This window comes from Neofelis nebulosa, chromosome 9 (genome assembly GCF_028018385.1).
Source record: "Neofelis nebulosa isolate mNeoNeb1 chromosome 9, mNeoNeb1.pri, whole genome shotgun sequence".
Taxonomy (NCBI): Eukaryota; Metazoa; Chordata; class Mammalia; order Carnivora; family Felidae; genus Neofelis; species Neofelis nebulosa.
Window position 1 is genome coordinate 38,092,413 of NC_080790.1, and position 27,229 is coordinate 38,119,641.

At 47.1% G+C, this 27,229-nt stretch overlaps 2 protein-coding genes and 1 long non-coding RNA gene across 5 annotated transcripts in view; 2 read left to right on the top strand and 1 right to left on the bottom strand.

The window, feature by feature from the left end:
• The first annotated feature begins 3,092 nt into the window (after nt 1-3,092).
• On the top strand, nt 3,093-11,958 carry NT5DC4 (5'-nucleotidase domain containing 4). Its single transcript, XM_058683352.1, is given in 16 exon segments — nt 3,093-4,027; nt 4,554-4,825; nt 4,910-5,009; nt 5,231-5,337; nt 5,447-5,501; nt 5,806-5,899; nt 6,153-6,206; nt 6,445-6,528; nt 7,092-7,124; nt 7,855-7,980; nt 8,207-8,225; nt 8,228-8,269; nt 8,396-9,555; nt 9,772-9,970; nt 10,066-10,339; nt 11,084-11,958. Coding segments are annotated over 13 exon segments (1,407 nt in total). The 5' UTR covers nt 3,093-3,887; the 3' UTR covers nt 8,677-9,555; nt 9,772-9,970; nt 10,066-10,339; nt 11,084-11,958.
• Nucleotides 11,959-12,032: 74 nt separating this feature from the next.
• On the top strand, nt 12,033-20,077 carry LOC131484757 (uncharacterized). Its single transcript, XR_009248433.1, has 5 exons — nt 12,033-12,619; nt 13,994-14,502; nt 18,215-18,367; nt 19,329-19,430; nt 19,854-20,077. It is a non-coding gene; the product is annotated as an uncharacterized LOC131484757 (long non-coding RNA).
• Nucleotides 17,179-27,229, bottom strand: part of CKAP2L (cytoskeleton associated protein 2 like) — a 29,614-nt gene continuing 19,563 nt past the window's right edge. For all 3 annotated transcript variants that reach the window (XM_058683321.1, XM_058683323.1, XM_058683322.1), the window contains exons 6-9: nt 24,811-24,966; nt 21,067-21,130; nt 19,756-19,945; nt 17,179-18,350 (exon numbers count right to left, since the gene is read on the bottom strand). In XM_058683321.1, coding sequence (XP_058539304.1) covers nt 18,125-18,350; nt 19,756-19,945; nt 21,067-21,130; nt 24,811-24,966 — 636 coding nt within the window. In that variant the 3' untranslated portion in view covers nt 17,179-18,124. The remainder of the gene's footprint in view (nt 18,351-19,755; nt 19,946-21,066; nt 21,131-24,810; nt 24,967-27,229) is intronic.

Genomic DNA, 27,229 nt, shown 5'->3' on the forward strand with positions numbered 1-27,229 from the left:
AAGTGTGACAGTGGCACAGGGATCATGGCCAAGAGGGCTCTGTGACAGCCCCAACGTCCCTCCCCAGCTGGACCTACAGTTAGCCAAGGGGCTCTGCATGTCCTGGGATGGGAGCAGAGACTCACCACCTCAGCAGAGAGCAACACAAGGAGGTGCAGGCCCCAACCTGTGCCACTGCAGGTGCCACCAGGCCCCACCGAGAAGTGATGGACAGCACCAGCTACCAACTGGCAGCACGGCAGGTGTAAACCCCACAATGTTCAGTCAGCCCTAGGAGATGGCTGAGAGTGCACTTGGAGAAGTGGCCCAAGAAAGTGCTGAGGTGACAGAGTGTACCTAAACATCACTGGATGACCTTCCTGTCCTCAGGTAAAAGGGAAGCTTGGGATGGAACCCTAAGTTCAGCTATAGGAAAAAAAAGAGTTTTGCCATGTTAACTTAACTCCCAGTGGGAGGGCTAGGAACTTCCCGGTGATTTCCTATAACCGGGTAGCCCTCCCTTTGTTTCTGACTAGACAGGAACCATGCAATATGGGAAAGGGTACTTTTTAAAAGGTTCCCCTAAGATGAGCAGAAAGCACAAGGTTATGAGTGAAGGGGACTCTGGAAGTCCTTCTGATTTCTAAAGCTTGATTTTCCTCCGACACTCTCAATAAAGCCTGCCATTTATGGCCCACTTTCTGTCCATCTGTCTGCTCATCTAATTGTCCATCTCTCCCTCCCTCCCTCCCTCCATCCATCATCCATCCATCCATCCATCCACCCCATCCATCCATCCAGTGAAGGAATGTAACTCCTGTACCTCCATATTTTTGCTTTATCATTCTAATAGTTGTTCATCTGGCATTGTAAAGGAAAGAACTACTTCTTTGAAATATGTTTTTTCCAGATAATTTTTATCCCTTTAAAAGTGTCTTATTTCATTTAGTCATTTTATTTATTAATTTTTAAAAATTTATTTATTTATTTTGAGAAAGAAAGTACATAAGGGGGGTAGAGGGAGAGAGAGAGAGAGAGAGTGAGAGAGAGAGAGAGAGAGAGAGAGAGAATCCCAAGCAGGCTTAAACTCATGAATGGTGAGATCATGACCTGAGCTGAAATCAATAGTCAGATGCTTAATCGATTGAACCACCCAGCCCCCCCCAAGTGTAGTCATTTTAGAGAGAATTTTAAGTGCATCATAAACTTTCCTTCCTTTTTGTTTATTTTTATTTTTAAAAGTTTATTTATTTTGAGAGAGAGAGAGAGAGAGAGAGAGAGCGAAGGAGGAGCAGAAAGAGGGGAGAGAGAGAGAATCCCAAGCGGGCTCCATGCTCAGTCTGGAGTCCAACTCAAGGCTTGATCTCACAAACCATGAGATCATGACCTGAGCTGAAATCGAGAGTCAGACAGATGTTCAACTGACTAAGCCACCCAGGTGTCCCTTGTCTTCCTTTTTATTTTTATATATTTTTAAAATTTTAAATGTTTATTTATGTTTGAGAGAGAGAGAGAGAGTGCAAGCGGGGAAGGGGCAGAGAGAGAGGGAGACACAGAATCTGAAGCAGGCTCCAGGCTCTGAGCTATTAGCACAGAGCCCGATGTGGGGCTCAAACCCATGAACTGTGAGATCATGGCCTGAGTCAAAGTTGGATGCCTAACCGACTGAGCCACCCAGGCACCTCTTGTCTTCTTTTTTAAAAGAGGACATGCGGTTTTGATTTGTATTTCCCTGATAAGGAGCGACGTTGAACATCTTTTCATGTGCCTGTTGGCCATCCGGATGTCTTCTTTAGAGAAGTGTCTATTCATGTTTTCTGCCCATTTCTGCACTGGGTTATTTGTTTTTCGGGTGTGGAGTTTGATGAGCTCTTTATAGATTTTGGATACTAGCCCTTTGTCCGATATGTCATTTGCAAATATCTTTTCCCATTCCGTGGTTGCCTTTTAGTTTTGTTGGTTGTTTCCTTTGCTGTGCAGAAGCTTTTTATCTTCATAAGGTCCCAGTAATTCACTTTTGCTTTTAATTCCCTTGCCTTTGGGGATGTGTCAAGTAAGAGATTGCTACGGCTGAGGTCAGAGAGGTCTTTTCCTGCTTTCTCCTCTAGGGTTTTGATGGTTTCCTGTCTCACATTCAGGTCCTTTATCCATTTTGAGTTTATTTTTGTGAATGGTGTGAGAAAGTGGTCTAGTTTCAACCTTCTGCATGTTGCTGTCCAGTTCTCCCAGCACCATTTGTGAAAGAGACTGTCTTTTTTCCATTGGATGTTCTTTCCTGCTTTGTCAAAGATGAGTTGGCCATACGTTTGTGGGTCTAGTTCTGGGGTTTCTATTCTAGTCCATTGGTCTATGTGTCTGTTTTTGTGCCAATACCATGCTGTCTTGATGATTACAGCTTTGTGAAGTTTCTTCAGAAAATTAAAAATAGACCTACCCTATGACCCAGCAATAGCACTGCTAGGAATTTACCCAAGGGATACAGGAGTGCTGATGCATAGGGGCACTTGTACCCCAATGTTTATAGCAGCACTCTCAACAATAGCCAAATTATGGAAAGAGCCTAAATGTCCATCAACTGATGAATGGATAAAGAAATTGTGGTTTATATACACAATGGAATACTACGTGGCAATGAGAAAGAATGAAATATGGCCTTTTGTAGCAACGTGGATGGAACTGGAGAGTGTGATGCTAAGTGAAATAAGCCATACAGAGAAAGACAGATACCATATGGTTTCACTCTTATGTGGATCCTGAGAAACGTAACAGAAACCCATGGGGGAGGGGAAGGAAAAAAAAAAAAGAGGTTAGAGTGGGAGAGAACCAAAGCATAAGAGACTGTTAAAAACTGAGAACAAACTGAGGGTTGATGGGGGGTGGGAGGGAGGGTAGGGTGGGTGATGGGTATTGAGGAGGGCACCTTTTGGGATGAGCACTGGGTGTTGTATGGAAACCAATTTGACAATAAATTTCATATATTAAAAAAAAATAAACCTGTAAAACTAAAAAAAAAAAAAATAAAAGAGGACATGCTACATCATATGTCTTTTTAGATAATCCAGATGAAAGTTCTAAATGGAGGCCTCAGTGCTTTCTTGTAAAATCACCATTGTGGGCCCTCAGAGCTGTTTACAGCTCCACACTAAATGGTCTCAATTGCTCTGCTCTCACTTTTGTAATTTTTTCTGAGATTCTTGTCATCTGCCACTTCCTATAGCTCGTGGCATGCTTTTAAGCAATTATTCCTTCAAGTGGCATTGGCTGGGAAATTGATTGCCAAGTGTGTGAGAGTTGTGCATAGAGCAAGAGTCCTGAGTTCTTTATGTATTTATTAAAGTCTCTTTTATTATTATTTTAAAAGTTTATTCATTTATTTTGAAAGAGAGAGAGAGAGAGAGAGAGAGAGAGAGAGAGAATGAACAGGGAAGTGGCAGAGAGAGAGAGGGGAGAGAGAGAGAATCCCAAGCAGGCTCCACACTGTCAATGAAGAGCTTGAGTCGAGCTTGAGCTTGCAGACCATAAGATCACATCCGGAGCCCAAACCAAGAGTCAGAGATTAACCGACTGAGCCACCCAGGTGCCCCAAGACTCTTTTATTTTTTGAAGTACATGAGTCTCCTGCCTTTGTAACCCCTATGTTTGCTTCATCCTGGGTTGAAGGGCTCTAGGTGGTTGAAGTCCTTGGAGGCATAAGCCCTAGAAATGGAGGTGGTATAATATTGATGGATTGTTCTTCCTTGATCATAACTGCTTTCCTTTTTGAAGAAAGGAGGGGATACCAGAGGCTAACATGGATTACTCCTCCCCCAAAAGAGGAGATTGGGGCCCAGGGTGGGGCCAGCTGGGTCAGTGGTGTCCGAAGTGTTTGAGGGATAAGGAAGCTGCTGGCTCCCACTGATAGTGAGCAGATGGCTGGGGAAGGAACCATTGCCTCCTGCTCACTCTTCATGGTGATGGCCAGCGTGGATGGGGGAGAGCAAAGAGAGCCCCAAGGGGAGCCACAACGCCTGGTCTCCTCTCAAGTCCTGAAGTAGGACTGGCACCAGCGGTGTCTAGATGGGCACTTGGGGTGGGGCTCGGGGGCATCTCAGCCTGTAAACACCCCATTTCCTGACATACTCCTCATTACACAGCACGGGTGACTCCTTTAAATACACAGATATGGTGACACTCAAAACGCTGACAAGCACCTGTGCTTGCATGGGGACCCCCTTCTCTCTAAGTGGGCAGTGACCTGTTACCTGGAAACAGCAACAATATACACTCAGGCAGGGAGGGCGTGCCCTCCACTTCCCTCCTGTATGGTGACCAGGGCTGCCCATTTGTGACAAACACATCTCTGAACTTGGACACAGTGACCCCACTCAAAAAAGTGACACCCCAGATGATAATTGCACACCCACAGGGATGCCCACAGCACACTCCCGCATGGTGAGCTGCTCCTCTTCAGAAGCTCCCTGTCCACACTTACACATGCTCACACGCGTGTGCTCAGACACGCTCAGACCCACTCAGACCCAACGGAGCTTGGGGAGCTGAGGGGCTGATTCCAACATTCTTCTTCCCCTCCCCAGGATTTTTGTCAATTGCAGGTTGGTGCTGGGGAAGATTCGCTGCTTTGGCTTTGACATGGACTACACCCTGGCTGGTAGGGAGGGAGGGAGCAGGGTATTTGGGGCTCGGGGAGCAGGGGGTAGGCACCAGCTGGCCTGGTTCTGCTTGGTTCCCACAGCCTACAAGTCCCCAGCCTATGAGGCACTGGTCTTTGAGTTACTACTGGAGCGTCCGGTGTGCATTGGGTACCCGCGTGATATCCTGCGCTACACCTATGACCCCGCCTTCCCCACCAGGTGTGGGAGCTTGCTGGGGTGGGAGGCTGTGGCCGGTAGTCAGCTCTGGAACCCCCATCCACAGCCTCTGCGCTCTCTCCCTCGGGGGCTGGTGTTTGATGTGCTCTATGGGAACCTGCTGAAGGTGGACACCCATGGGAACGTGCGGCTGGGCACCCATGGCTTCACCTTCCTCTCAGAGTAAGGGACCCAGGGAAGGGGGAAAGGATGATGGAGGAAAGAAGAAGGTGGGGGAGGAGAGACTCAGGACACAGCAGAGGCTCAATAATGCCAGCTAGATAAAAGAGGGACAGCAGGGGTGGGCAGAGGTGGGAAGGAGCAGGGGGTAGGCACCAGCTTGAGGGCAGGTCTTGAGTGCACAGCTAGGAGGAAGTAGGGAGGGGGCATTGACCTCACCCAGCCTGCTCCCTCCCCAGGGCAGAGATCTGGAGCTTCTACCCCAGCAAGCTTGTTCAGAGGGACAACCTGCAGAGGGTTCACATCCTCAACACGCTCTTCAACCTGCCTGGTGAGGGCTGGATAGGGGGTGTGGGAGGTGGTCCTCGGCGACCCAGCTCTGGCCTGGGTGGGTGGCTCTGGATCCCTGGGCCAGCGACTGACTGGCCTCTCCACCCCAGAAATCTACCTGTGTGCCTGCCTAGTGGACTTCTCTGGCTGCTCCCGCTACACCAAGTGAGTCTTGTGCACTGTCCAGCCCTGGGTCACCAACAGGACGCTGCCACTGCCCAGAGCCCAAGTGCTGAAGTGGGGTCCCTGCCAAGGAGCAGAAACCCTTCCTGAAGGGCTCTAGGAACTCAGTGGGAAGGCTTTCACTGCAGGCTGCCCCCCACACCTTGTAACTGGTGCCCTCCCAAGGGATGACGCTCAGCACAGGGTGATACTCCTTCCAGCATGGTTGGGACATAAGTTCAGTGTGGTTTGAGGGGTCACCTCAGGCCCCCTTATCAGCCTGTCTTGTTCTCTTGGCCTGCCCCAGCTGTGACACTGGCTATCAGCATGGGAACCTCTTCATGTCCTTCCGAAGCCTCTTCCAGGATGTGAGTGATGCCATGGATAATGTCCACCAGTCGGTGAGTGCCCAGGACCCCAGGACCCTTGACCTGTCTGCCTTTGGCTCTGCTGGGTGTGGCCCAATGGCTCCAGCCTCCACAGAATTTCCTCTTTCCTTCCCTCTGGGGACTATGGTCTGGGCTCCTGCACCTTGGACGCATGCATGCAGGTGGGCATGCATGCACACGCACACCTGCATGCACATGCATGTGTGCACACCCGTGCGCACACACACACACACACACACACACAGAGCTCTGCTCCCCCCTGCAGGGCTGTCTGCAGGAGAAGACCCTGGAAGACTTGGACAAATACATGGAGAAGGATGTGAATGGGTCATGACCAGGCCTGTCCCTTTGTCCCCCTCCTCCCCAGGGCAGTGGAACTGTGTCCCTGTCTCCCCCGCTCAAGATGTGGGCAGAGCTCTGTGGCCTCGTCTTGCTCACAAACTTTCCTGCTTGGCCTGGAGCCCCGTGCCTGGGAGGCTGAGAGCTGAGAAAGGGATCCCAGGGCAGCTGGGGGAGACCCCACCCCTGGAAGTGACTGACCTCTGCCTCTGCTCCAGGTGCGAATCCCCATCCTGCTGGGTAAGATGAAGGAAGTTGGGAAAGTATTTCTGGCTACAAACAGCAGCTACAACTACACGGATGTGAGTGTGTGGATGGAGGGGTGGGACCCTCAGTCATTAGAGCCCAGAGGACATTGGAATCTGCCTTTCTTGGCCCCTGAAGGAAACCGAGGCCCTGTAGGAACAGTGAGGAGTAGGAAAGAGCAAAGGCCATGGTACCCCCATGGTCTGGTTGGCGTTTTGGGTTCCATTTCTTCGCCTTGAAAAAAATTTTTTTTAATGTTTATTTATTTTTGAGAGAGAGAGAGAGAGAGAGACAGAGGACAAGCAAAGGAGGGGCAGAGAGAGGAGGACACAGAATCCAAGGCAGGCTCCAGGCTCTGAGCTGTCAGCACAGAGCCTGACACGGGGCTCAAACTCACGAGCTGTGAGATCATGACCTGATTTGAAGTCGGATGCTCAATGGACTGAGCCACCCAGGGGCTCTATTTCTTGGCCTTTTTTAAGGTCTCAGTGGATTAAGAAATTTCTCCCCATCTTGCTCCTGTGGTCCCCAGCATATCCTGTGGGGTGAGGGCACAGGCAGGCAGCAGCCCCTGGCCCAGCCTACCTGGGTGCTCTGCCCCTTGCCCTGTCTCTGCCAGGCCATCATGACCTACCTGTTTGGCATTAGTGAGGTGAGTGCCACGTGCCGGGCTGGGGTGGGCTGTACCAGGAGGAGGACCAGGCCAGGCCACGGTGCTGAGGGCCTCTCCCATGTCTGGCCCTCCCCCTGAGGAAGAACCAAGCGTGGGAGGGGGCATTTCACATGCATGGGCTTTGCTGGAGCCTCTGCAGTGGGTGGGAGGCAGTGACCTCAGCCAGGCCAAGGGGTCAGGGAAGCCTCTGATGGCCTTGGAGACAGCCATGAAGAGGCAGTCGGTTGTTTGGGGAAGGGCTTAATGAGGTGCAAGGGGGTGAGATCAGGTTGTGGCAGGCCCAGGGGAGGGGTGTGTGTGACATACCCTGTGGCACCATGTGTGACCAGGTGTCACTGGCAGGCAAACGGGTGAGCAGGGCTCTAACTCAGCAACTGTGCTCATATCCTGACGCTGACAGGAGAGCCTGCACAGTGTCCAACACCAGCTTCCATAAATACCTTTGAGCACTTCCTTGTGCCAGAGTGGTCATGGTCAAGGATGCTGGGGAGGCAGACCATGTGGTTCTCGAATCCAGGGGTGTACAGGGCTAGGAGTCAGGACCAGGATGCACGGATGGGCATGTGACTTGAGGGCTGGCAAGCTTTCACCAGTCCAGAGCTTGGTGGGTGGCCAGGGAAGAGCTGTGAGATGTGTCGGGGTCCAATGTTCCAGACTGTGTGTGTATGTGTGTGTCTGCACACGCTCCCATCCCTTCACAACCCCACAGGCTGAAGGCTCAGCCAGGCCCTGGAGGTCCTACTTCGACCTGATTGTGGTGGACACACAGAAGCCCTGCTTCTTTGCTGAGGGGACGGTGCTGAGACAGGTCAACAGGGTAATGGCAGGGGCTGAGGCCGCATCTACCTTGACCCATGGGCCACAAGTTGGGGAGGGACCCTGCTCCTCACGCTTGACCTGCCCTTGGGAGTTGCCTCTCTGCTACTCTGTCCCTGGAGGCCGGGAACCAGGGGACTCCTTTGGGACTCTCTGTCACCTCCTTCCTCTCATGCCCCCATAGTAATCCTGGCCACTCCCAGTGCTCTGCTCTCTCTGACCAGGGTGCCCCTCTCCTCTTCTAGGATTCAGGCAAGCTCCGCGTGGTGGGGTGGGGCCCCACCAGCACTGTGTAGTTTACTCTGGAGGTACCAGCTCCCGCCTTGTCCCCGTGCCTCCACAGACACCCTCCCTAGACTAGGAACCCATGTCCCCAACCTGCCCATCAGGACAGGAGGGGCTCTGAGCAAGCCTGTCCTCCCATGGTGGGGCAGGCTCTTTGGACACAGTGTGTGAGCTGCTCGGGGTACGGGGGAAGGATATCCTGTACATTGGGGATCACATCTTTGGAGACATCCTCAAGTCCAAGAAGTGGCAGGACTGGCGAACTTGCCTGGTGGTTCCTGAGCTGTTCCGGGAGCTTGGGATCTGGGACCAAGAGAAGGGTGAGCTGTGTGTGTGGGGGCTTCAGGACCAGGTCGGGGGGGGGGGCACTGGGCACCAGTGCAGAGGCCTGCCCCTTCATCATCTTGTCCTCTTCCCTGTTGGGGGTTAGTAGTAACTGTGATAATATTGTCCACTCTGTGGTTTATGAGAGTGGATCTACTTTACCCAGAGGAAACAGAGATCCAGAGAGGTTAAGAAACTTGCCCAAATTCGGGGCGCCTGGGTGGCTCAGTCGGTTAAGTGTCTGACTTTGGCGCGGGTCATGATCTCACAGTCTGTGAGTTCGAGCCCTGCGTTGGGCTCTGTGCTGACAGCTCAGAGCCTGGAGTCTGTTTCAGATCTGTATCTCCCTCTCTTTCTGCCCCTCCCCTGCTCTGTCTCTGTCTCAAAAATAAATTAAAAAACACTAAAAAAAAAAAAGGAAACTTGCCCAAATTCACACAGGCAGAAAAGGGCAAACTGACTCAAATACCTGTGTCCTGACTCCAGGGTGTTGTGGTGGTTCTGTAGTCTGAGAGTTCCTTCCTCACCTGACTGTACCCTCCCCACTCACCTGAGGACTCTCCGAGAGTGGAAGGTACAGTTCCACACCTGGGAATGACTCGAAGTATCCTCTGGGTCAGGAGTAGCTGTGAGCCTAAACAATTTGGGTTTGTTCTAAAAGCTGGGTTTGACTCATTACCATGTGACCGTGGGTGAGTCACCTGACTGCCTGACTAGCTTCGTCACCTGTCCCGCAGGACCTTTGCTGTCTCTGCCTTGCTCTGAGCTGAGTCTCAATCGATGTAAGGAAGGGGCGAGGGATGTTATGTACACAGCTGGGGGTGTGTAGACCCCTGGTGACCTGTCCACCCTCACCAGTGGAACTGGGCCTGGGGCAGACAAAGGTAGGCAGGGCTGTCCCTCATCCCCTGCTGTCCTCTGTCTACTTTTCAGAGTGGATGGAGGAGCTGAAGAGGCTGAACATGCACTTGGCAGACTTGTACCAGTGAGAGAGCCCTGGCCTATGCTCCCTGCTAGCAGAGGGGAGAGGGGTGGAGGGTCCTGGCCAGGGTAGTCAGGAAATCAAGATCTGTTCCAGGCTGGGCTTCCCTAGGAAACTGGATTTGGGGATCCCTCTGACTCCCTTGGGTTGCATTGTGACCTCTAGATCCTTCTTCCTTACCCGCTCAGCAGAACTCAGGATGCCTGGCCTCTCACACAGGTGTGCACACCCAGCCCGGCAACTCCACCGGGTGCCTGTGGAGTGTCCTCTGACCTCCATGGGGTCTAGGGAGGTTGTGCCTGGAGCTTGGAGGCACCGTTCCTTTTCTCCTGGATCATGTGGCTGTTTTTGCACCAGGCACATGGATGGGAGCAGTTATGGGCTGCAAGTTATCAACTTCACCAAGAGGGAGATTCAGGTAAGAGTGGGAGCTGAGTGAGGAGACCCCTAGTGAGGGTTGGGGGGGCCAGGGGTGTGCCTCCAGGCTGCCTGCCCTGATCTGCTCTGTCCCAGGTTCCTGAGCCCAGTTACAGGATTTTCCACAACCCCTGCAGAGCTCCACTTGTCCTTGTCTGCCAGCGCCCTCTGCTGGCCTATGCTCCAAATGACAGCAGAGTGCGGCTGCAGGAGGACTGAGTTCAGGGTGATTTGTGGAGCGTGGCTAGACCCTCAATCTCCGTTAACCTAATCTCCATGAACCCTCCTTGAGACGTGCCTGCCTGTTGGGTCGGGTCCCCAACGTGCCGGACTAGCCAGCTGTGATCAGCGTCTGGGGGCAGCTAGATGAGTGGTCCCAGAAGATGGGGGTTAGGGCCAGTGAGCTGACGGGTCCTTGGGAAAAGAAGGAAGGAAAACACACCCTGTGGCACTACCGGCCAGCCACCAAAGCTGGGAGAGTCCCATAGCCCATGTCAACAGATTCAGGCCAATTGGCATTCACAGAGCCAGCTGGGACCAATGATGAAGGATCCCTGCTGAGCCTTTTGGAGGGTATAAAGCCCTTGCCTGCTATTTGATCCTTCCATAGCCCTGAGAGGTGGGCTGGGCAGGGACAGCTACCTTTGTCTGACAGATGGGAAACAGGTTTGGAGAGAGGAAATTGCATGCTTTTGGTCACTTTTGGAGTAAATGTCCAGATCAGTTCTCTAGACGCTAAAAGCAAGGCCTGGTGAGGAGGTGGAGACCTGCTAGGTGGGCAGGAGTGGGTGGGGCCAGGTGTGTGGGCCTCTGCAAAGCCCTCTGTCGGGGCATCAGAAGCTACATTAAGCTGAGGGTTTAGTCCGGGTGGTCAGGCAGGTAACTGAGGAAAGCAGGAAGGGGGGTCTGTGGCAAAGTGGAGAGCTGCCCCACCTCCCTAAGCTCCATGTGCCACCTCTGGGGTTAAAGAACACAGCTCCTTCCCGACTGGGGGTAGACACCCTGGTGTCTCCAGGTGACAGACCCAGGGAGGGCAGAGCTGGCCCCAGCAGGGGGGGATTCGTCTGTGGGTGATGCAGGTCCCGATGGGGGGGATCTCTTCTCTGCCAGAGAGTCACCCGGGAGCTGGACCTGTGCTACAGCGCGATGGGCAGCCTATTCCACTGAGGTTTCCGCCAGATGCTTTTCTCCAACCAGCTGATGGCACTATGCAGACCTCTGCACCGCTGCCTGCCTCAACTTCCTGAACCACCCGCTCAGCTTGCTGTATCCGGCGGTCCTGGAGCTGGTGGGTCCCTGCAGAACCTCTCTGGCTATCCCTGACCCTCTGCCCCAGGAGGAGCCGCTGGTCCCCAGCCCTGCCAAGAGCTCCTGAGGTCACCAGGCCCAATCTCCCACCTCCAGACACAAGTGGGTCAAAGCCTTGCAGGTAACTGTGGGCAACACAAAACATGCATGGGAGCAGTTACAGATATAAGTTGCCTCTGCTGGGGAAGCTTCCCTCATGCCCAACCTTCACACCTGCTTTCAGTGGAGGCCACCTTAACTCAGTATTTCCTTAATAGAAAGGATGCCAGTTGCTAGGAGGAAAGCTATAGTCCCTCTGCTCTCAGTTAACACGCAGTGACTGCAGAAGGAATGGACGAAGTCGCAGATGATGCGGTAAATACTCCAGCTGGTTTTCCTCTGGAACACCTGGACATGCTTCTGGCTCAAGAGCAGGGAAGTGGCAGTGGTCGTGACGCCCCCCGGGGTTAGTGGAGCCGTGAGACCGACCAGCGCAGTGCTTCCCTGAGCACGCGTGTCAGTTCTCCCAGCGGGATGTCATTATTTCCATCTTATAACCTGTAGTCTCATGTCAAGGATCAGGACTTGAAAGTAGTTCTCCAGGGCTCCCTGCCTCCTGCTTTCCTTGCCACGATCAGCTAGCTGCCTTCTAGATGTTTGAGAGGGAAAACCATCTTTGGAGTGTCTCCTGTGTTTCCTGTATTGGGCTGTGTGACTTTTTTTTTTTTTTTTTTTTTTTTTTTTTTTATAACTGATTCTGCTTAATGCTCAGTATAACCTACCAAAGTTGTTCTTTAAAATTTTTTTTTAACATTCATTTTTTGAGAGTGAGAGAGACAGAGCATGAGCAGAGGAGGAACAGAGAGAGAGGGAGACACAGAATCCGAAGCAGGCTCCAGGCTCTGAGCTGTCAGCACAGAACCTGTTGTGGAGCTCGAACTCAACGCACGAACCGCGAGATCATGACCTGAGCTGAAGTCAGACGCTTAATCGACTGAGCCACCCAGGCACCCCCAAAGTAGTTCTTGACCTTTACCCAACCGTGCTGGCTGGGAATTTTTGACAAAATGATGTCTATCTACCAGAACCTTCCTTCTCCGGCTCACCCTCCTGGGCTTCCTCTTCTATGACATCATTGGGCAGAGAGCTGGCAGCTGTGGGCAGAGTGGAGTGTGTGTGTGTGGGGTTGTTGTCTGTAAAACCCGGGGGCTTCTAGGAAGCCTTACCACTGGAGGAACTACTACATCTCCACCTGCCTTTGTCCTTATAGATGCCGCATGAGTCTGCTGTGGAGCAGGAACAGGTTAGCCAGCATCCCCTCTCCTGCCCTGTCTTCTACAGCCTGAGGGTGAGCTGCTAGGAGGTGGCAGGTTGCTGGCTGTGGGGGTGGGGGGTAGGTAGGGGAGGATGGGGAGGGTGGGGGGCTGGGGCTTAGCAACCTGGGGCTACCATGGGCTAGACCAGGAGGGCCCAATGGGATGGTATCAACCCAATGAGGCATTTTGAAGATTTGTGGAAGCTTTTTTTGTCTTCAAGTGTAATCACTCCTGAGTATTTGTGTAGAAAGACATATTATTTTATCACAAATTGCTTTCCTTTTTCTTTCTCCTATGTTACAGTAGTACATTTATTTTGAAAATTGTAGAGACAATAATTATACTATGTATGAATTTCAATTCAGGATAGAAAAGGGGAAATTAAAGTGTATTTATTTATTTATTTATTTATTTTAATGTTTATTTATTTTTGAGACAGAGCATGAATGGGGGAGGGTCAGAGAGAGAGGGAGACACAGAATCTGAAACAGGCTCCAGGCTCTGAGCTGCCAGCACAGAGCCCGATGCGGGGCTCGAACTCACAGACCGTGAGATCATGACCTGAGCCGAAGTTGGAAGCTCAACTGACTGAGCCACCCAGGCGCCCCAATGTTTGTTTTTAAAATGGGCATCAGGTCCCGTAGGGCTGGGAAGCGCTGGCTCTAAGCCCAGTTTCACAGGTTTTGTTGAGCAGAGGCTTGCTGACTTTACTGGTGCCTTGCACCTCTCCAGACCACTTCTGGCTGATTCATCTGACAAATCCATTCCCACTCTGGGGAAGGTTGCAGAGCACGTGCTCTTCCAGGGTAGGATTCCTCTCCAGACAGCCTTTATAAGCACCGTGAGTAGGGACTCCACCTCAGCTCCTTTGTCACTTTGTGTTGCCTGGTCCCCCTCTGAGCTGAGACTCCAGCTTTCATGAGTGGCAAACGTGGCTTCCACCCTAGTTTTCATCCCTGAACCCTGCATGAGGATTCCCGTTTCTACCCTGGCTTTCCTGGAGCTTGATTTTTAAAATGTCCATACCATAGATTTCCTTTTGCTGGGTGGTTCCCGGCTCAGGGTGCATTTTTTCAACCAGTGTTCACCTGGTGCCTCCTGCACACCCAATAATTTAGAAATGGAGTCGTAAGCTACCTAATTCCTGCCTGGGAGCAGCTCAGAATTCAAGTACACCGACGATCTTTTATCAGTGGTCTTGCAACTATTTTTCCATCCCAGCCCGTCAGAGGGCTGGACGCATTCCCATCAGGAATCGTGCGTTCTCTGGGGATGTGTGTGGTTTGGCTTCTCTACCCCTCATCTCCATCCCAGACCAGACTAAGGTATTCGGACACATGGTCTACCCATGGTTGGGCGCTTTTGTGTGAGCTTGGGAGGACGGGTTCCGTAACCAGATTTCTTTGGCTGAGGGCAAGGAGAGAGTTGAGGACCAAGAGGGCTGCATGGAGGCCGAATGAATCCTGGACATGTGCTCGCTTCATGGTCATCTTCTACTTGAGATATTTTTCAGATAAATGGAAAAGTGTGGAAGAGAGAAAAAGCAATCCATATTGAAATCTCCCAAATGTAACAGATTTGGAGCCCAAGAACACATCTTTTAGGGAGGAGGGAGTATTGTCATCCTAGAAGACATTCCCTATGGCCTTTGGGCCATTTGGAAATGGATGGAACAAGTGGAATTGCTGTACCCAGTCCCAGTCCCCCTGAGCCGCACCATGCTTCACATCCAATGTTGTTTCTACACATTTCTTTTAAGAAAAATAATATTTCAATGCACTTTTGATTCTGTTACGAGTAATAACAATACCTGATAGGACATAGGTGATTTCATTAACTGTTCTTTCTTTCCAGGTCACTATGAAAGATTGATGAGTAAATGTGATAGCACCAACATCTTTGAGCTTGATGTGTACATGTATTGAAACATGTAAGAAATCATACTTATGATTTAAGAACTTGGTACTTTATTTTGGTAGGAGCTGCCCTGTGGTACTGAGCCTGGGTCCTACATTGTTCTGATGTCACTCCTACAGCTCATGTTTTGTCTGTTAGTGGTATCATCTGACATTATATAGAGGCTTAGAATGAATATACATCTACATAACTGAAATGACAAAATAAACTCTTGAAGGAACAGGTCTGTGAAACAGTTCACTAGCTTCACTTTCTGTGGAGAAACAAGGCAAACATTTGGAATATCTGAGGATAAATGAGGGACAACAGGCCATGCGCTCAGAGAGTTTCAGAAGCTTCCGGGTCTGACCTTGCTATGGCCTTTGTTTTTCTTCCTGGGCTGACTTGTGGGCCTGGGTCTGCAAGGCAGCTTCTCCAGGCAAAGACCAGGTGTCCTTGGCCTTGTGTCTTCACTAGATTCTTATTCAAGGGCTAGAGGGTAGCATTTTTCAGGAAAATTGCTCAGACCCTAGGCCCATACTTTTCTGGAAAGATACTGAAATATGGCATGGTAACCAATACTACAAAAATTGGCCCTTGGAATTCCCTTCTAGGTTAGCGAGAATGCAGAGAGGGCTGGGGGATGAACAGCCCGCAGAAGAACGAGAAAGGTCTGAGGAAGAGAGTGAGGGAAGGGGAGGGGAAAGAGGTGGCCAGAGGGCCTTTCCCATGCTTTTCCTTCTGCCTGAAGCATCCCCTGACTCTTCTCCTTAAACCTGCTCTTTCCGTCAGCTCTCCAAGGGTCTCCCCACCTCTCTGACTGGATCAGACCCTTTCACACTTGTGTCCCTCCTGGACTCTTGGCTCCATGGTCAGCTCATTTGGCTCGTTGCTGCTTCTCTGGCATCCATCTACAGTGTCCTGTAGTTTTACCAAGTGAATGACATCACCTGCTTTATTATTACATTGCAGGGGAAAGGGCAGGGCAAAAGATGGATTGTAAGATAAGAGGACATGGGAAAAGGCTGGAAAACCATGGATTAGAACCCTTCTAAACTCTTAGGAACCCAGCTGGGGCATGGTAGGGTACTTCTATCTGGGAGCTGTTCATTTAATGAAGTTTTTTTTTTTTTTTTTTTTTTTTTTTTTTAGTTTATTTATTTGAGAGAGAGAAAGGGAGAGAGAGAGAGAGAGAGAGAGGGAGTGAGAATGTGAGTGGGGGAGGGGCAAAGAGGAAGGGAGAGAGAGAATCCCAAGCAGATTCAGTGCTGTCAGTGCAGAGTCTGATGTTGGACTCGATCCCGTGAACTGTGAGATCATGACCTGAGCTGAAATCAAGAGTCAGATGCTCAACCGACTGAGCCACCCAGGCGCCTGAAGTTCTGTTAAATCTGATGTTACCTCTATATCATTTACCTACATTGTAGTTGGGGATGTACTCCATTATTCCTAAGAATACCATAGATAGTGATAGTCATACCCCATTTCTGGAAGAATTTTTAGCTGGGCATGTGGCCATCCAAAATAAATTTCCCAGCCTTCTTTGAAGATAAGTGCATGTGCCCAATGGCCCTGCGATCCTAAGTAGAAATAACGTGTCCAGCTTCCAGGTTGTAACCTTAAAAGGAGAGGGGCGTGTTCCAGCTCCTCTCTTCCCCATTCCCTCTGGCTAGAATGTGAAATTCATTGGGAGCTATCCTGGGCCATATGGATGAGGCTGCAGGCCGGGCTGGCAGAGCCATGAGGCAGATGTGGCCTGGGCCTGGCACCAAACACTGGACAGCTTCACTTGGACTGCCGACGTCAGAGAGAAGTTTCCCTCTGGGACTAGTTACAGACTCTGAATCCATCCCCTAATTCCGACACCCAGCCCTGAGCAGTCAGAAATGAAAGGGCTGGAAGCATCATCCCGGGGTCAGTGGCCTGGTGGTAAAAAATGTGATGGAGTCACCTCATTTGTAGAACAAATGACAGTACTTTGGCTGTCACAGTGATTCCTGTTTAGTAAATGGGAACAGTTCAAGAAGTGCTCTTTCCTCATCACCGTCCGAGTCCTCATTTCCGTACTTCAAGTGGAGGCAGGGATCAAAAGCTCTGGACTTGGTGCCAGACAACCTTGAGTTTGAAACTTCAGTCCCGTCACTGACTGACTACTGTCCCCATACCTATGTCATAAGGCCATTATGAAGATGTAGTGAGATAAGATGCACAGAACATGGCCAGAGGAAGCACCAAATCAGAGTCCTACACTATTGTTTGTGTGTAGGACTTTTTCCCTAGCAAGCAACAGAAACCTAATTGAAGCTGGCTTTCACATTTTGTGATCTCTAAGCAGCATCCTGGGCATTATTGGGCTTTGCAGGTAAAGTGAGTCCATCCAAAGGGAAGGAAAGGGCTGGCTGTTTGGATTCCTGCATTGTGGTGGTGGTGACCATCTATTCGTATTGAAACTTAGTGTATTAACTTTATGGTTTTATAAACCCTGTTATTATAAACCTGATCTAGAGAGATGGTGCTTCCCTCATTGTGATAAAATCTAGTTCTTGGGTGAGGCTGATGGTCAGACTCTTGATCAAGGTGAGTTCTCCATGGTAATGAATGTTCCCTATGAAGCCTCTTGAGATAGTCTATCAGTGTTTCCCTGGACAAAGCCCTAATTCTCTAGGCCAAGCCATCATCGCTGTTTTTTATAATAAAGAAAATAAATGAATAAGCAGGAATGAACAAAATTTATTTTTTTTGTTTTAGATAATACTTAAATATTGAGAAAGCTAAAATTAAAAAATTCAAAATATGTTGGCTAGGTTTTTCTATACATTATATTTAAATAATGATTCTGATTTTTCCTTCCCAAGAACAGTTGCCCAGGAGGAAGGAAAGGCAGCCTAGGCTAGTCTCTTGGGGCTCGTACAGTCTGCTCAGGCCAGGTGTCCCTTAGCAGAACAAAGAATTGAAGAAACAAGTGTCCCTCCCCCTCCCCCCTCCTTGTCTTTATTTGAAGCATTTCTGAATAACAAATGCAAAATGAGATTAGAATACAAACAGCTAGGTAACGCCCCCAGTTCAGAGTTGTGTTTCACTGGAGGAGCCCTGGCAAGCTCAGGAACTGCCCTTCATCTACAGGGACCATGTGACCAAAATCAAAGTCGCACATGAAAGTCATTTAAGATCTCTGAGCGAAGGCACAGCTAAGCACCAGCTCCAGAATGAGGGCCTCCGGTCGGAAGGTGAGCATCTCAGCTCAGCTCACCAGGCCTGGGAGGTCTCTCCCTCTCTGCTAAGGCGGCTGCAGGAAGGAAAATCTATCATACCGTGGCACCAACCTTCTGACATACAAAAGAACTAAGTTGGGAGTAAAGTAGCTCAAAAAAGTGAAAAATTTTACCATACTTGGTGGGGGGGGTAAATTAATATTAAATAGTTTAAAGTTTATGCTAGAAAACTGTGGCAAACTATAGTCTTAAAGCAGTAAACCAAACAGTCCCATGGGGATATTAAATTGGAGAGTAAGCCCGGCAAGTTATTAAATTCTGAGAGCCCATAATCTGCCTGTATGTTATACAGTTTTTTCCAGGTCACCCAGACAAGGGTTATTTCTTCTTTCATGGAGGATCTGAAACATCTTTTTTTTTTTTTTTTTTTAAGGCATTAAGAAATTATGACTCAAGGATTTTAAACCCTAATGTGACAGGCAAAGCCTCATTTTTACGGAATATAAAACACTCTGTTTCTTCCACTTCTAACAGCTCGTTAAGAGAAGCCACCACCAAATCGTGTTCCTGCAGCATTTCCGGGTAGCGGGACACCGCTCGCTCAATCCTCGCCGACCGCCGCACGGGAGTGATCAGCTTCATGTCGTGCACTTCTGCTATTCCACTTATCCTGTGAGACAGAAAGAGGTGCATTCCAAGTCTTATTATGCCTTTTGAAGTTCTACTTATTATTCTTAATTTTTTTCTTATTCCCTGATAAGGCACGGTAGACATTTCAATGAAAGCTGATGTAAGAGGATGTGTAGCGCAGCTCTCCTACCAAGATGGCTTTTCCCTGATGGTCAGAATGAACGGGGCGGTGTCCATCTGCTCCCGGATAGTAGAAGCATAAGGATTTCCTGAACGAACTGTTAAGTGTGGTTTTTACTTGAAGTCAAATACGTGGCAGTTGGTGTTTGTTTATCCCATAAACTTTCACAGAGTTGACAGGTTTTGAGGAAATTGGGCCTTATGCCAAATGGGGTCGGAGTAATGAATTCTAAGATTCTTTCTAGCTCTGACAGAAAATTATTCAAAAAACGCCTTTTAAGATGGTGGACGAAACCACAATTTGAAACTGGAACAAATTGGGCACCTTCCTCGTAAGCTTTAATGCATTCCCATAAAAAGGAGCCCAGAGGCTGGGTTGCAGAGAGCTTTCTGTGCAGTGAATCTGGTCTACACCTCACAGACCCACTGATGATGTCAGCCTAAGCAAAACTAGCCTATCAGTCTGCTAAAAACTCTCCTAATAAATTCCAGATTCAGCAAAAGGTGGTTTTCAGATCAACTGCTTGCCTCCATCTGTCCATGAGCCAAGTGTAATGCCGGGGCCGAGAGAGGCCGGCTGTGCTTCCCAGGGACCGACAACACAGAACTGTGTGGTCCTGGTACTTTTGTTTGGGATTCGCTTTTAAGATCATGAACAGAGACTGATGTTATATTAATGTTTTAGAAAATGACATTCATACCCTGACACAGTTCCTATGGATTCTACCTTAAACTTACACTTACACACTCTCAATAAAATGAGCAACTTCTGTCTAGTACATCCTTGACTGTGCTCCCTGTTCTTACAGGGGGATTTGCTGTCCCTTCTCTCCCACAGCTAGGGAGGTTGCCCCTGCTTGGCACTCGGCGTCCCCTCCCCCTGGGGCTGGGAGGAAAGGGACGTCGGATCTGTAAGCGCAGGACAGATGAAGGTGAAGAGGTAGGATGGGATCCAGGAGGGAGGGGGAATCCATTCCAACAGTCTCCAGACTCCTGCAGCACCTTCCTCAGGGCAGGGCAGGTCTCCCTGGGAGTGTGTGAGGGGGATGGTGTGTGTGCACAGAAAGCACACAGATCTTCCTGTCAGTGGTCCCTCCCCTCCTCAGCTCCTTCCCTTAATGCCAACGATGGCTTAGACTGCCTGGTCCTCACATGAGGCAGAGGGTCTCCAAAGACGGCTGGTACTCTGGGTCTGTGCAAGTCAAACTGAGAACAGGGCTTGAACTAGGCCCGTGGACACAAAGCCCGCTGTAGAGTCAGCTTACCTAGGGATCGGGGCCACCTGTAATTTGATACCAGGATGGTTATCCTGCTCTGCCTTGGTTATTTGGGGTGTTCCTGTAACCTGTTCTCTCTCTTTTAGAGAAAGACAAGACTTTTCAGATTCCGTTTTATTGGCCAGCTCTTCTATTGACGTTATATTCGTCTTGGCAACTGAAGAGTCAGAGGTAACTCCTGTGTATGCAAGGTCAAGAAGGAAAGTGAGGTTTAGCAAGTTAATACTGAAACTAAAAGTCAATAAAATAACAGATCAATATATACAATGATTTCTCAATTAAAATAAAGAGGAACTGATTTGAAATGGGACATAGAACTATTTTTTCTTGCTCAGCCCTCTAGCAATGCCCTGCTACATCAGGCCATCTTTCTAACCTGCCCTCCAGGCAGTCTTTGGCCCTTCTTGCCACTTGAGATGGATCCTTGATACCTTTTCAACATTCTGAACACATACCGCCGTCCTCCCCCCCCCCCCCCGTCTCTTATTCTCTCTTGAGAGAAGTTCCTTAGGGATAATCATTGGCCTTTTACCCTTATACCATATCTTGGGTCAATTTTCTTGACTCACTAGGATTAACATCCCCTCCTACCCTGGGATGAGATACTATTACTCAGACCTTAATACCCAAGTAATGGGTTAGTTAGCTATCATTCCACATGACTTGATTGTTTCTCAAAGTTCAATCTGTCTTAAAGGAAAATATTTGGTCACCTTCCAAGGTCATAAAAATAATCTATTTTATTTTCTCAAGGTAGCTTGTTTTTCTTGCTACTCATATAACAAACGTAAGCAATTATAGTGGGCCACTCACTGTATTTGGCACAGTGTTTTTCATAGAAGCGCTCTCTAAATGTTCTGACCAATGGTTAACTAAGTGAAAAGACGCCTGCTCTGGCCATTGTTAAAGGTGATAATGTGAATTTGGGTGTGTAAGTGCTGGGGGGTTGTTATCACGGAACATGGAACTCACTCCGAGGCATCTCTCTCTTTTGCCTTGGTCTTGTCTGAGAAAGAGCCACTCGTCTCCTCCCACCTAGAAATCCAGGGAAGCAAGACACCCTCCTCTAGGCTGCTCTTGTGAAAACAACCTTTGTTTGGTGTTGAGCAGTACATTTACTTGTAATAATAGAAATAGATCAGCCGATGATGATGGCTGAAAAAACTAGGCCATGGAAACCAAGAAGTGAGAGGCATTTCAGGGGACTTTTAATTCATTTCTTTTTTCTCTACGTGTTCCTCAATGACTTTTACGTGAGTGGCTGGAGGGAGTGCATTTAAATGCAAAAAATACCAATACCTTCTGTGGTTCTGTTTGTGTCTTGCAAAATAGTAAGAACAACTTCACGCAACTCTTGTATTGGCTGGAAGGAAGAAAATACATAAACAGTATTAAAAACTTGCATGGGGAAAATGATCCAAGCAACTTTGCTTAACATCAAATGAACTTATTTTTATAATAAAAATGTTTCCTTTTTTAATCTCTTGTCGAACAATAAATAATATTTAAAAAATTTCAGATTTATAACTTTAGGTGAAAAATGAAGGAACAAAGAAAATGTTGGTTAAATGCTAGCATGCTTGACTTTAAAGAAGAGATGTGCTTATGGAAAGTTGTCTATAATGACATTTCTCTAAATTAATTAATTTTCTTATTGTCTCATATAATCCCACTAAAGATGTGTTCCCACATAAAGATTCTGGCCCAAAGATGTAAAGTTAGCTGTACAGAAAATGCAGCATACGTTTTTAGTGTTCTCTTAACTGAATTTTTGTTTTTAATCATAAAAGGCATATACCTCATTACAGAAAAATTGAACAATAGTCAAACTTAAAAAGAGAAATCACCCATAATCCCATCACCCAAATATAGCCGTTAGTTAGCATTTTGGGAAATTTTCTCCAGCATTTCCTTTCTTTCTTCTCTTATTTAGTAACATAACATAAAAAACATAACATTAAATATAACATATAAAACATAATATTAAACATAGCATAAAAAACATAACATTAGGAAAAAAAACCACAACATTAGGAAAAAACCATTACAGAAAAGTAACTTTCTGGTAACATTATCTGAGATAGCCTTCCTTTTTCAAAGTATGTAAACCATGCCATGAGCCATAACATCATAAATGAACTGTAGTTTCTCATAGGAATATTCTATTTGGACGTTGGTGTTTCTGATCTGGGATTCTGTATCAAATAAATAATAGATATCAACTAACAATAGAGCATAAAAGCAAAGCTATTTATACAATTTTCATAAAGTCTAATGTGCTTTAAGCTTAAGGGAATGGGAATAAATGTACAGAACATATTGCAAAAAGTCTGAATTATATAAAAAATTTATCAATCGTATTTTACATTTTTACAGGCTTCTAGTTAAAAATGATAGACTGAATGTACATTTATTTCTTAAATGTTTATTTATTTTTGAGAGAGAGAGAGAGTATGCATGTGAGAGAGAGAGGCGGGGAGGGACAGAGGGGGACAGAGCATCCAAAGCAGGCTCTGTGCTGACAGCAGAGAGCCTGACGAGTGGTTCCAACTCACAAACTGTGAGATCATGACCTGAGCCAAAGTCGACACTTAAGGGACTGAGTCACCCAGGTGTCCCTGTATATATATATATTTCTAATCCCTGAATGGTAATGGGATTAAAGGAGGCAATGACGGCAAAGAAAAGAAATGGCAACAAGATTTGGAAGCTAGAAAGTAGAAGGAAGAGATGACCAATTTAACCAACTTGGAAGAGCCAGATCCTAAACTGGCAATGTAGCTGAGAAACAACATGATTCAACCCCAGGGCCTTTAAAGGCTCAGGAATGAATGGTCAGGTCCAAATCAAGAGGACTCTTGAGCATCTGTCCAGCAGTCAGACCTCCAACTCTTTATCCTAACAGAAAACTGGGGATATATTTTCCAAGTCTCTGGGGAATATCATGCATGTCTGAGACTGAAAAAAAGGGATAAATGAAAGTTTCCATGCTGAAGGTTGAGACTCCCAGATCTCTTCTCCCTCACAACACTGGTAGCCTGGTTTCCAGCTCCCAGGAAGAGATTGGAAGATCCTTCTTTAGAGAATATGATCAGTTTTATCTATCTATCTATCTATCTATCTATCTATCATCTATCCATCCATCTATTTTTTAAGAGAGAAAGGGAAAGAGAGAATCTTAAGTAGGCTCCACGCCCAGTGTGGAGCCTGATGAGGGGCTCAATTTCATGACCCTGAGATCATGACTTGAGCTGAAATCAAGAGTCAGATGCTTAACTGACTGAGCCACCCAGGTGCCCAAGAATATGACCAATTTTAGAGGAAAGACCTGAAGACACTCATATTGAGGGTTCTTCAACGAATCTGCTCAGCCAGATCACCCTATGGTAAAACCTCATCCATGTTTTCAGAACTTTTTAAAAAATGTTTATTTATTTATTTGAGAGAGAGGGAAAAAAAAGCGTGAGCAGGGGAGGGACAGAGAGAGAGAGAGAGAGAGAGAGAGAGAAAGAAAGAGGGACAGAGAGAATCTTAAGCAAGCTCCACGCTCAGTGCAGAGCCTAACTCAGGGCTCGATCTCACGGCCATGAGCGCCTGGGTGGCTTAGTTGGTTGAGTGTCTGTCTTCGGCTCAGGTCATGAATTTGCAGTTTGTGAGTTCAAGCCCCGTGTTGGGCTCTGTGCTGACAGCTCAGAGTCTGGAGCCTGTTTCAGATTCTGTGTCTCCCTCTCTCTCTCCCTGCCCCTCTCCCACTCATACTCTGTCTCTCTCTCTCTCTCTCAAAAATAAACATTAAAAAAAATAATTAACTTCAGGAAAAGTAGAAAGTTGTGCATGAAAGGCAAAATAATCATAGTATACACCACATGGCTCAGAGCAGTCATGTATTTCTTATATATTCATAACAGTGTAAACACAGGATTATTCATAACACTAGTAACCAGGATTTCCATAGGACTCTAATGGAAATATGGAGGATGGCAAAAGTCTGCAGGCATGTGTCTCTTGGGGATCCATGCAGGCATGTGTGAGAAAGGGGGTGAAATCCTCATCCTGCACAGCTGGAAGTCTACAAGTCATGTCTAAAACTGAAAAATCAAGAAACAGAAAAACAAGCACACTATGTGAAATTATTCAAGGTAAATATGAAAATAACCAGTTTGCTCCAGGAGGTGGGAAATGGGAGAGGAGGGGCACAGAGTCCTCAGGGAAAGAACCTTATTGAACTCTTTTGACTATTTATGTGCATGTACAACTCTGACTTTGAACTCTCATGGGAAGAGGTACGGAGAAATATAAAATGACGCTGGTAAGTGACATTTAAGTGAAAAGAGTTATAAAACTGCTGGATGCAGTCTTTGTTAAAAAAAAGTTATAGAGGGGCGCCTGGGTGGCTCCGTCGGTTAAGCGGCCGACTTCGGCTCAGGTCATGATCTCATGGTCCGTGGGTTCGAGCCCCGCGTCAGGCTCTGTGCTGACAGCTCAGAGCCTGGAGCCCGTTTCAGATTCTGTGTCTCCCTCTCTCTCTGCCCCTCCCCTGTTCATGCTCTGTCTCTCTCTGTCTCAAAAATAAATAAACGTTAAAAAAATTAAAAAAAAAAAGTTATAGAGAAATGATGGTTTTACTAGGTTTTAGAATTAAATTTATTTTTCAGGCACTGGCTCTGAATTGTTGCCATGTGAATATTGATGTAGTGGGCTTAAGGTATTTTTTGGTTCTTCATGGTGAGGTGTGACTTTGTAAGTACTGCATATCGATGTTATAACTTTCCATAAGTGCATATTTCTACAGTGAGTGTAAAGTGAGACACAATCACTTGACAAGAACAGTGATTCTGTTGGTTTACATGTAACACTATTTTCTACCAAATAAAATTTTAATTAAATGTACATAAAGGACATGCTGTGTTTCATATTCTGTGCATAACTTTATGATGTGAATTAGAAGTTTCACATGGCATTGTATAACTGCCATATTGCAAGCAACAGAGAACTCACACGAAAGAATTTTCAGGAAATCACCCACCCGAGACAGATACTCACTGTTGCCCCATTTCGAATGGCCTCTTCATATAGCCCAATGACATCAAAGGTACCTTTACTGGCCAATAACTTTGCTTTGCAGATCCAGAATTTAGCAAATTTTTTGGCCTCAGGAATACTGGACAATATGGTAAATACTTCATTAGAAAGTATACCCTGTAAAAAAAAAAAGCCAGAGGTAATTATTACCATCTTGCTGTTATTCTCACATCTAATATTTATCAGAGAAGTTTGGCAGGAATCAGTCTGATCATTTTTTCTTAATTTAAAAAAAATTTCAATTTTACTGAGGTACAATTTACATATAATAAGAGGCATCCATTTAAACAGTATATTTCAATGCATTTTGACACTAGTCATTAAATTTTAAGAGTTACATGAGACCAAATAGGAAAATGTTTATCATAGCTGAAGGTAAGGAATATCTTTACCTTTTTATGCAAAACCAAACCCAAAACCAAACCAAACCCTAGAGTAATCAACATTCATATACTTCTCATATATGCATAATAATTTCCATATATCTCTAATGGAACTATGAAGAATGGCACAGGTAAGCAAGGGTCATAGGGGTGTGTATATGTGTGTGTGTTGAGGACCCATGCAGGTGTATATAAAAAGGGCTAAATCTCACAAAAAGTAACTTTATTTATTTATTTATATTAAAAATTTTTTTTAAATGTTTAATCATTTTTGAAAGCAGAGAGAGACAGCACAAGCAGGGGTGGGGTGGAGAGAGAGGGGGACACAGAATCTGAAGCAGGCTCCAGGCTCTGAGCTGTCAGCACAGAGCCCAACGTGGGACTCGAACTTACAAACCGCGAGACTATGACCTGAGCCGAAGTTGGACGCTCAACCGACTGAGCCACCCAGGTGCCCCTATTTATTTATATTTAAAAAAATATTTTAATGTTTATTTATTTTTGAGAGAGAGAGACAGAGCACAAGTGGGAGAGAGGCAGAGAGAGAGAGAGAGAGGGGGAGACACAGAATCTGAAGCAGGTTCTAGGCTCTGAGCTGTCAGCACAGAGCCCAACATGGGGCTTGAACTCACGGAGTGCAAGATCATGACCTGAGCTGAAGTTGAACGCTTAACTGACTGAGCCACCCAGGTGCCCCTCACAAAAAGTAAATTTTAAAATTGCCTCACTGATTTGGTGTCCTTCTGGCCTGTACCCAGAGCAGAAGGAATATGGGGAGCTACCATGTCTTGGCACACTCAGCCAAGCAGAACCTCCTATTCCTCCTGCGATGGGGGAGACCCAAAGGTAACCTCACAATCAAGAATCATCAGTGTTTGAGAAAACCAACACTACACGAAAGAGGCATAAACCTCAAAGGAGTTGACGAGGAAATCAATCAGCTGAAAATTTGGCTGTGGAATTCTCCCAGAATCGATTAAGACAGAACAAAGAAATGAAGAGTACGAAAGAAAATTTAAAAGAGTTCTGGAGGATACATCTATTACTCAGGAATTCCAATATCCATCTAAGAGATAGAACGTTCACCAAGACTGATTAGACATTAATTTCAACATATTCTATCAAGCAGAACACATACAGGCTACATTCACAATGCAGTATAATTAAAAGCTGGAAGAAAGACAGGAAAAAACAAAACAAAACAAAACAAAACAAAACAAAACAAAACAAAACAAAACTCTATCTGGAAGTTAAAAGATGTTCTTCTAAGATAACTTTTGGGTTAAACAACTCAAAATGGAAACCTCAAACTATTTAGAAATGAACAACAATGAGAACTTATGTCAATTATTAAGCTATGGTCTCCTAGCTCCAAACCCACCTTGTATCCTCTGCTGTGACACTGGGGCTGGAATTCTGTAAATCACTGTTTTCACAGCAGCTCTATGCTGGGCTCTGCCAGTATGTGGGGCTAGAGGGAGATGGTGGGGATGGAGAAGAGAGGGACTTCCTCTTTCCCATTTGCTTTCGTCACTCCAGCAATGGTCCTTCACTCTGGCAGCAATAGTTGGTTCTAGCCTCAACCATTTTTTTCTGGCATTTACAGATCCTGCCTCACTGTGCTCTTTCAGAGGCAAGAGCACCAATTGGGTAGCATCCTTTCCTCAAGGTCTGAGATCCAGCCCTGCTGGGCGCCTCCTCCAGTTCCTGTGGTCCCAACATCTGCTGGGTAGTATGCCCTCCTTGAGAGTTGGAGTTTGTCTCTCCTAACTTCTAGGTTCGGACACCCTCAACCTCTCTTTGTTCCCCTAGACCCAGTGGGTGCTAGCTGCTTCCTGAAGTTATTGCCACTGTTATCTCAGGTTCTCTTTTGTAGTCGGCCCTGTGTGTAGTACCCATACCTCTCCTGATGGTCCCTTTACCATTTTTGTGCACACAGGCTCAGAAAGTGCTTTCAAGTCCAACAGCCAGCATCTGCTCCTCTTTGTATGTGTCCA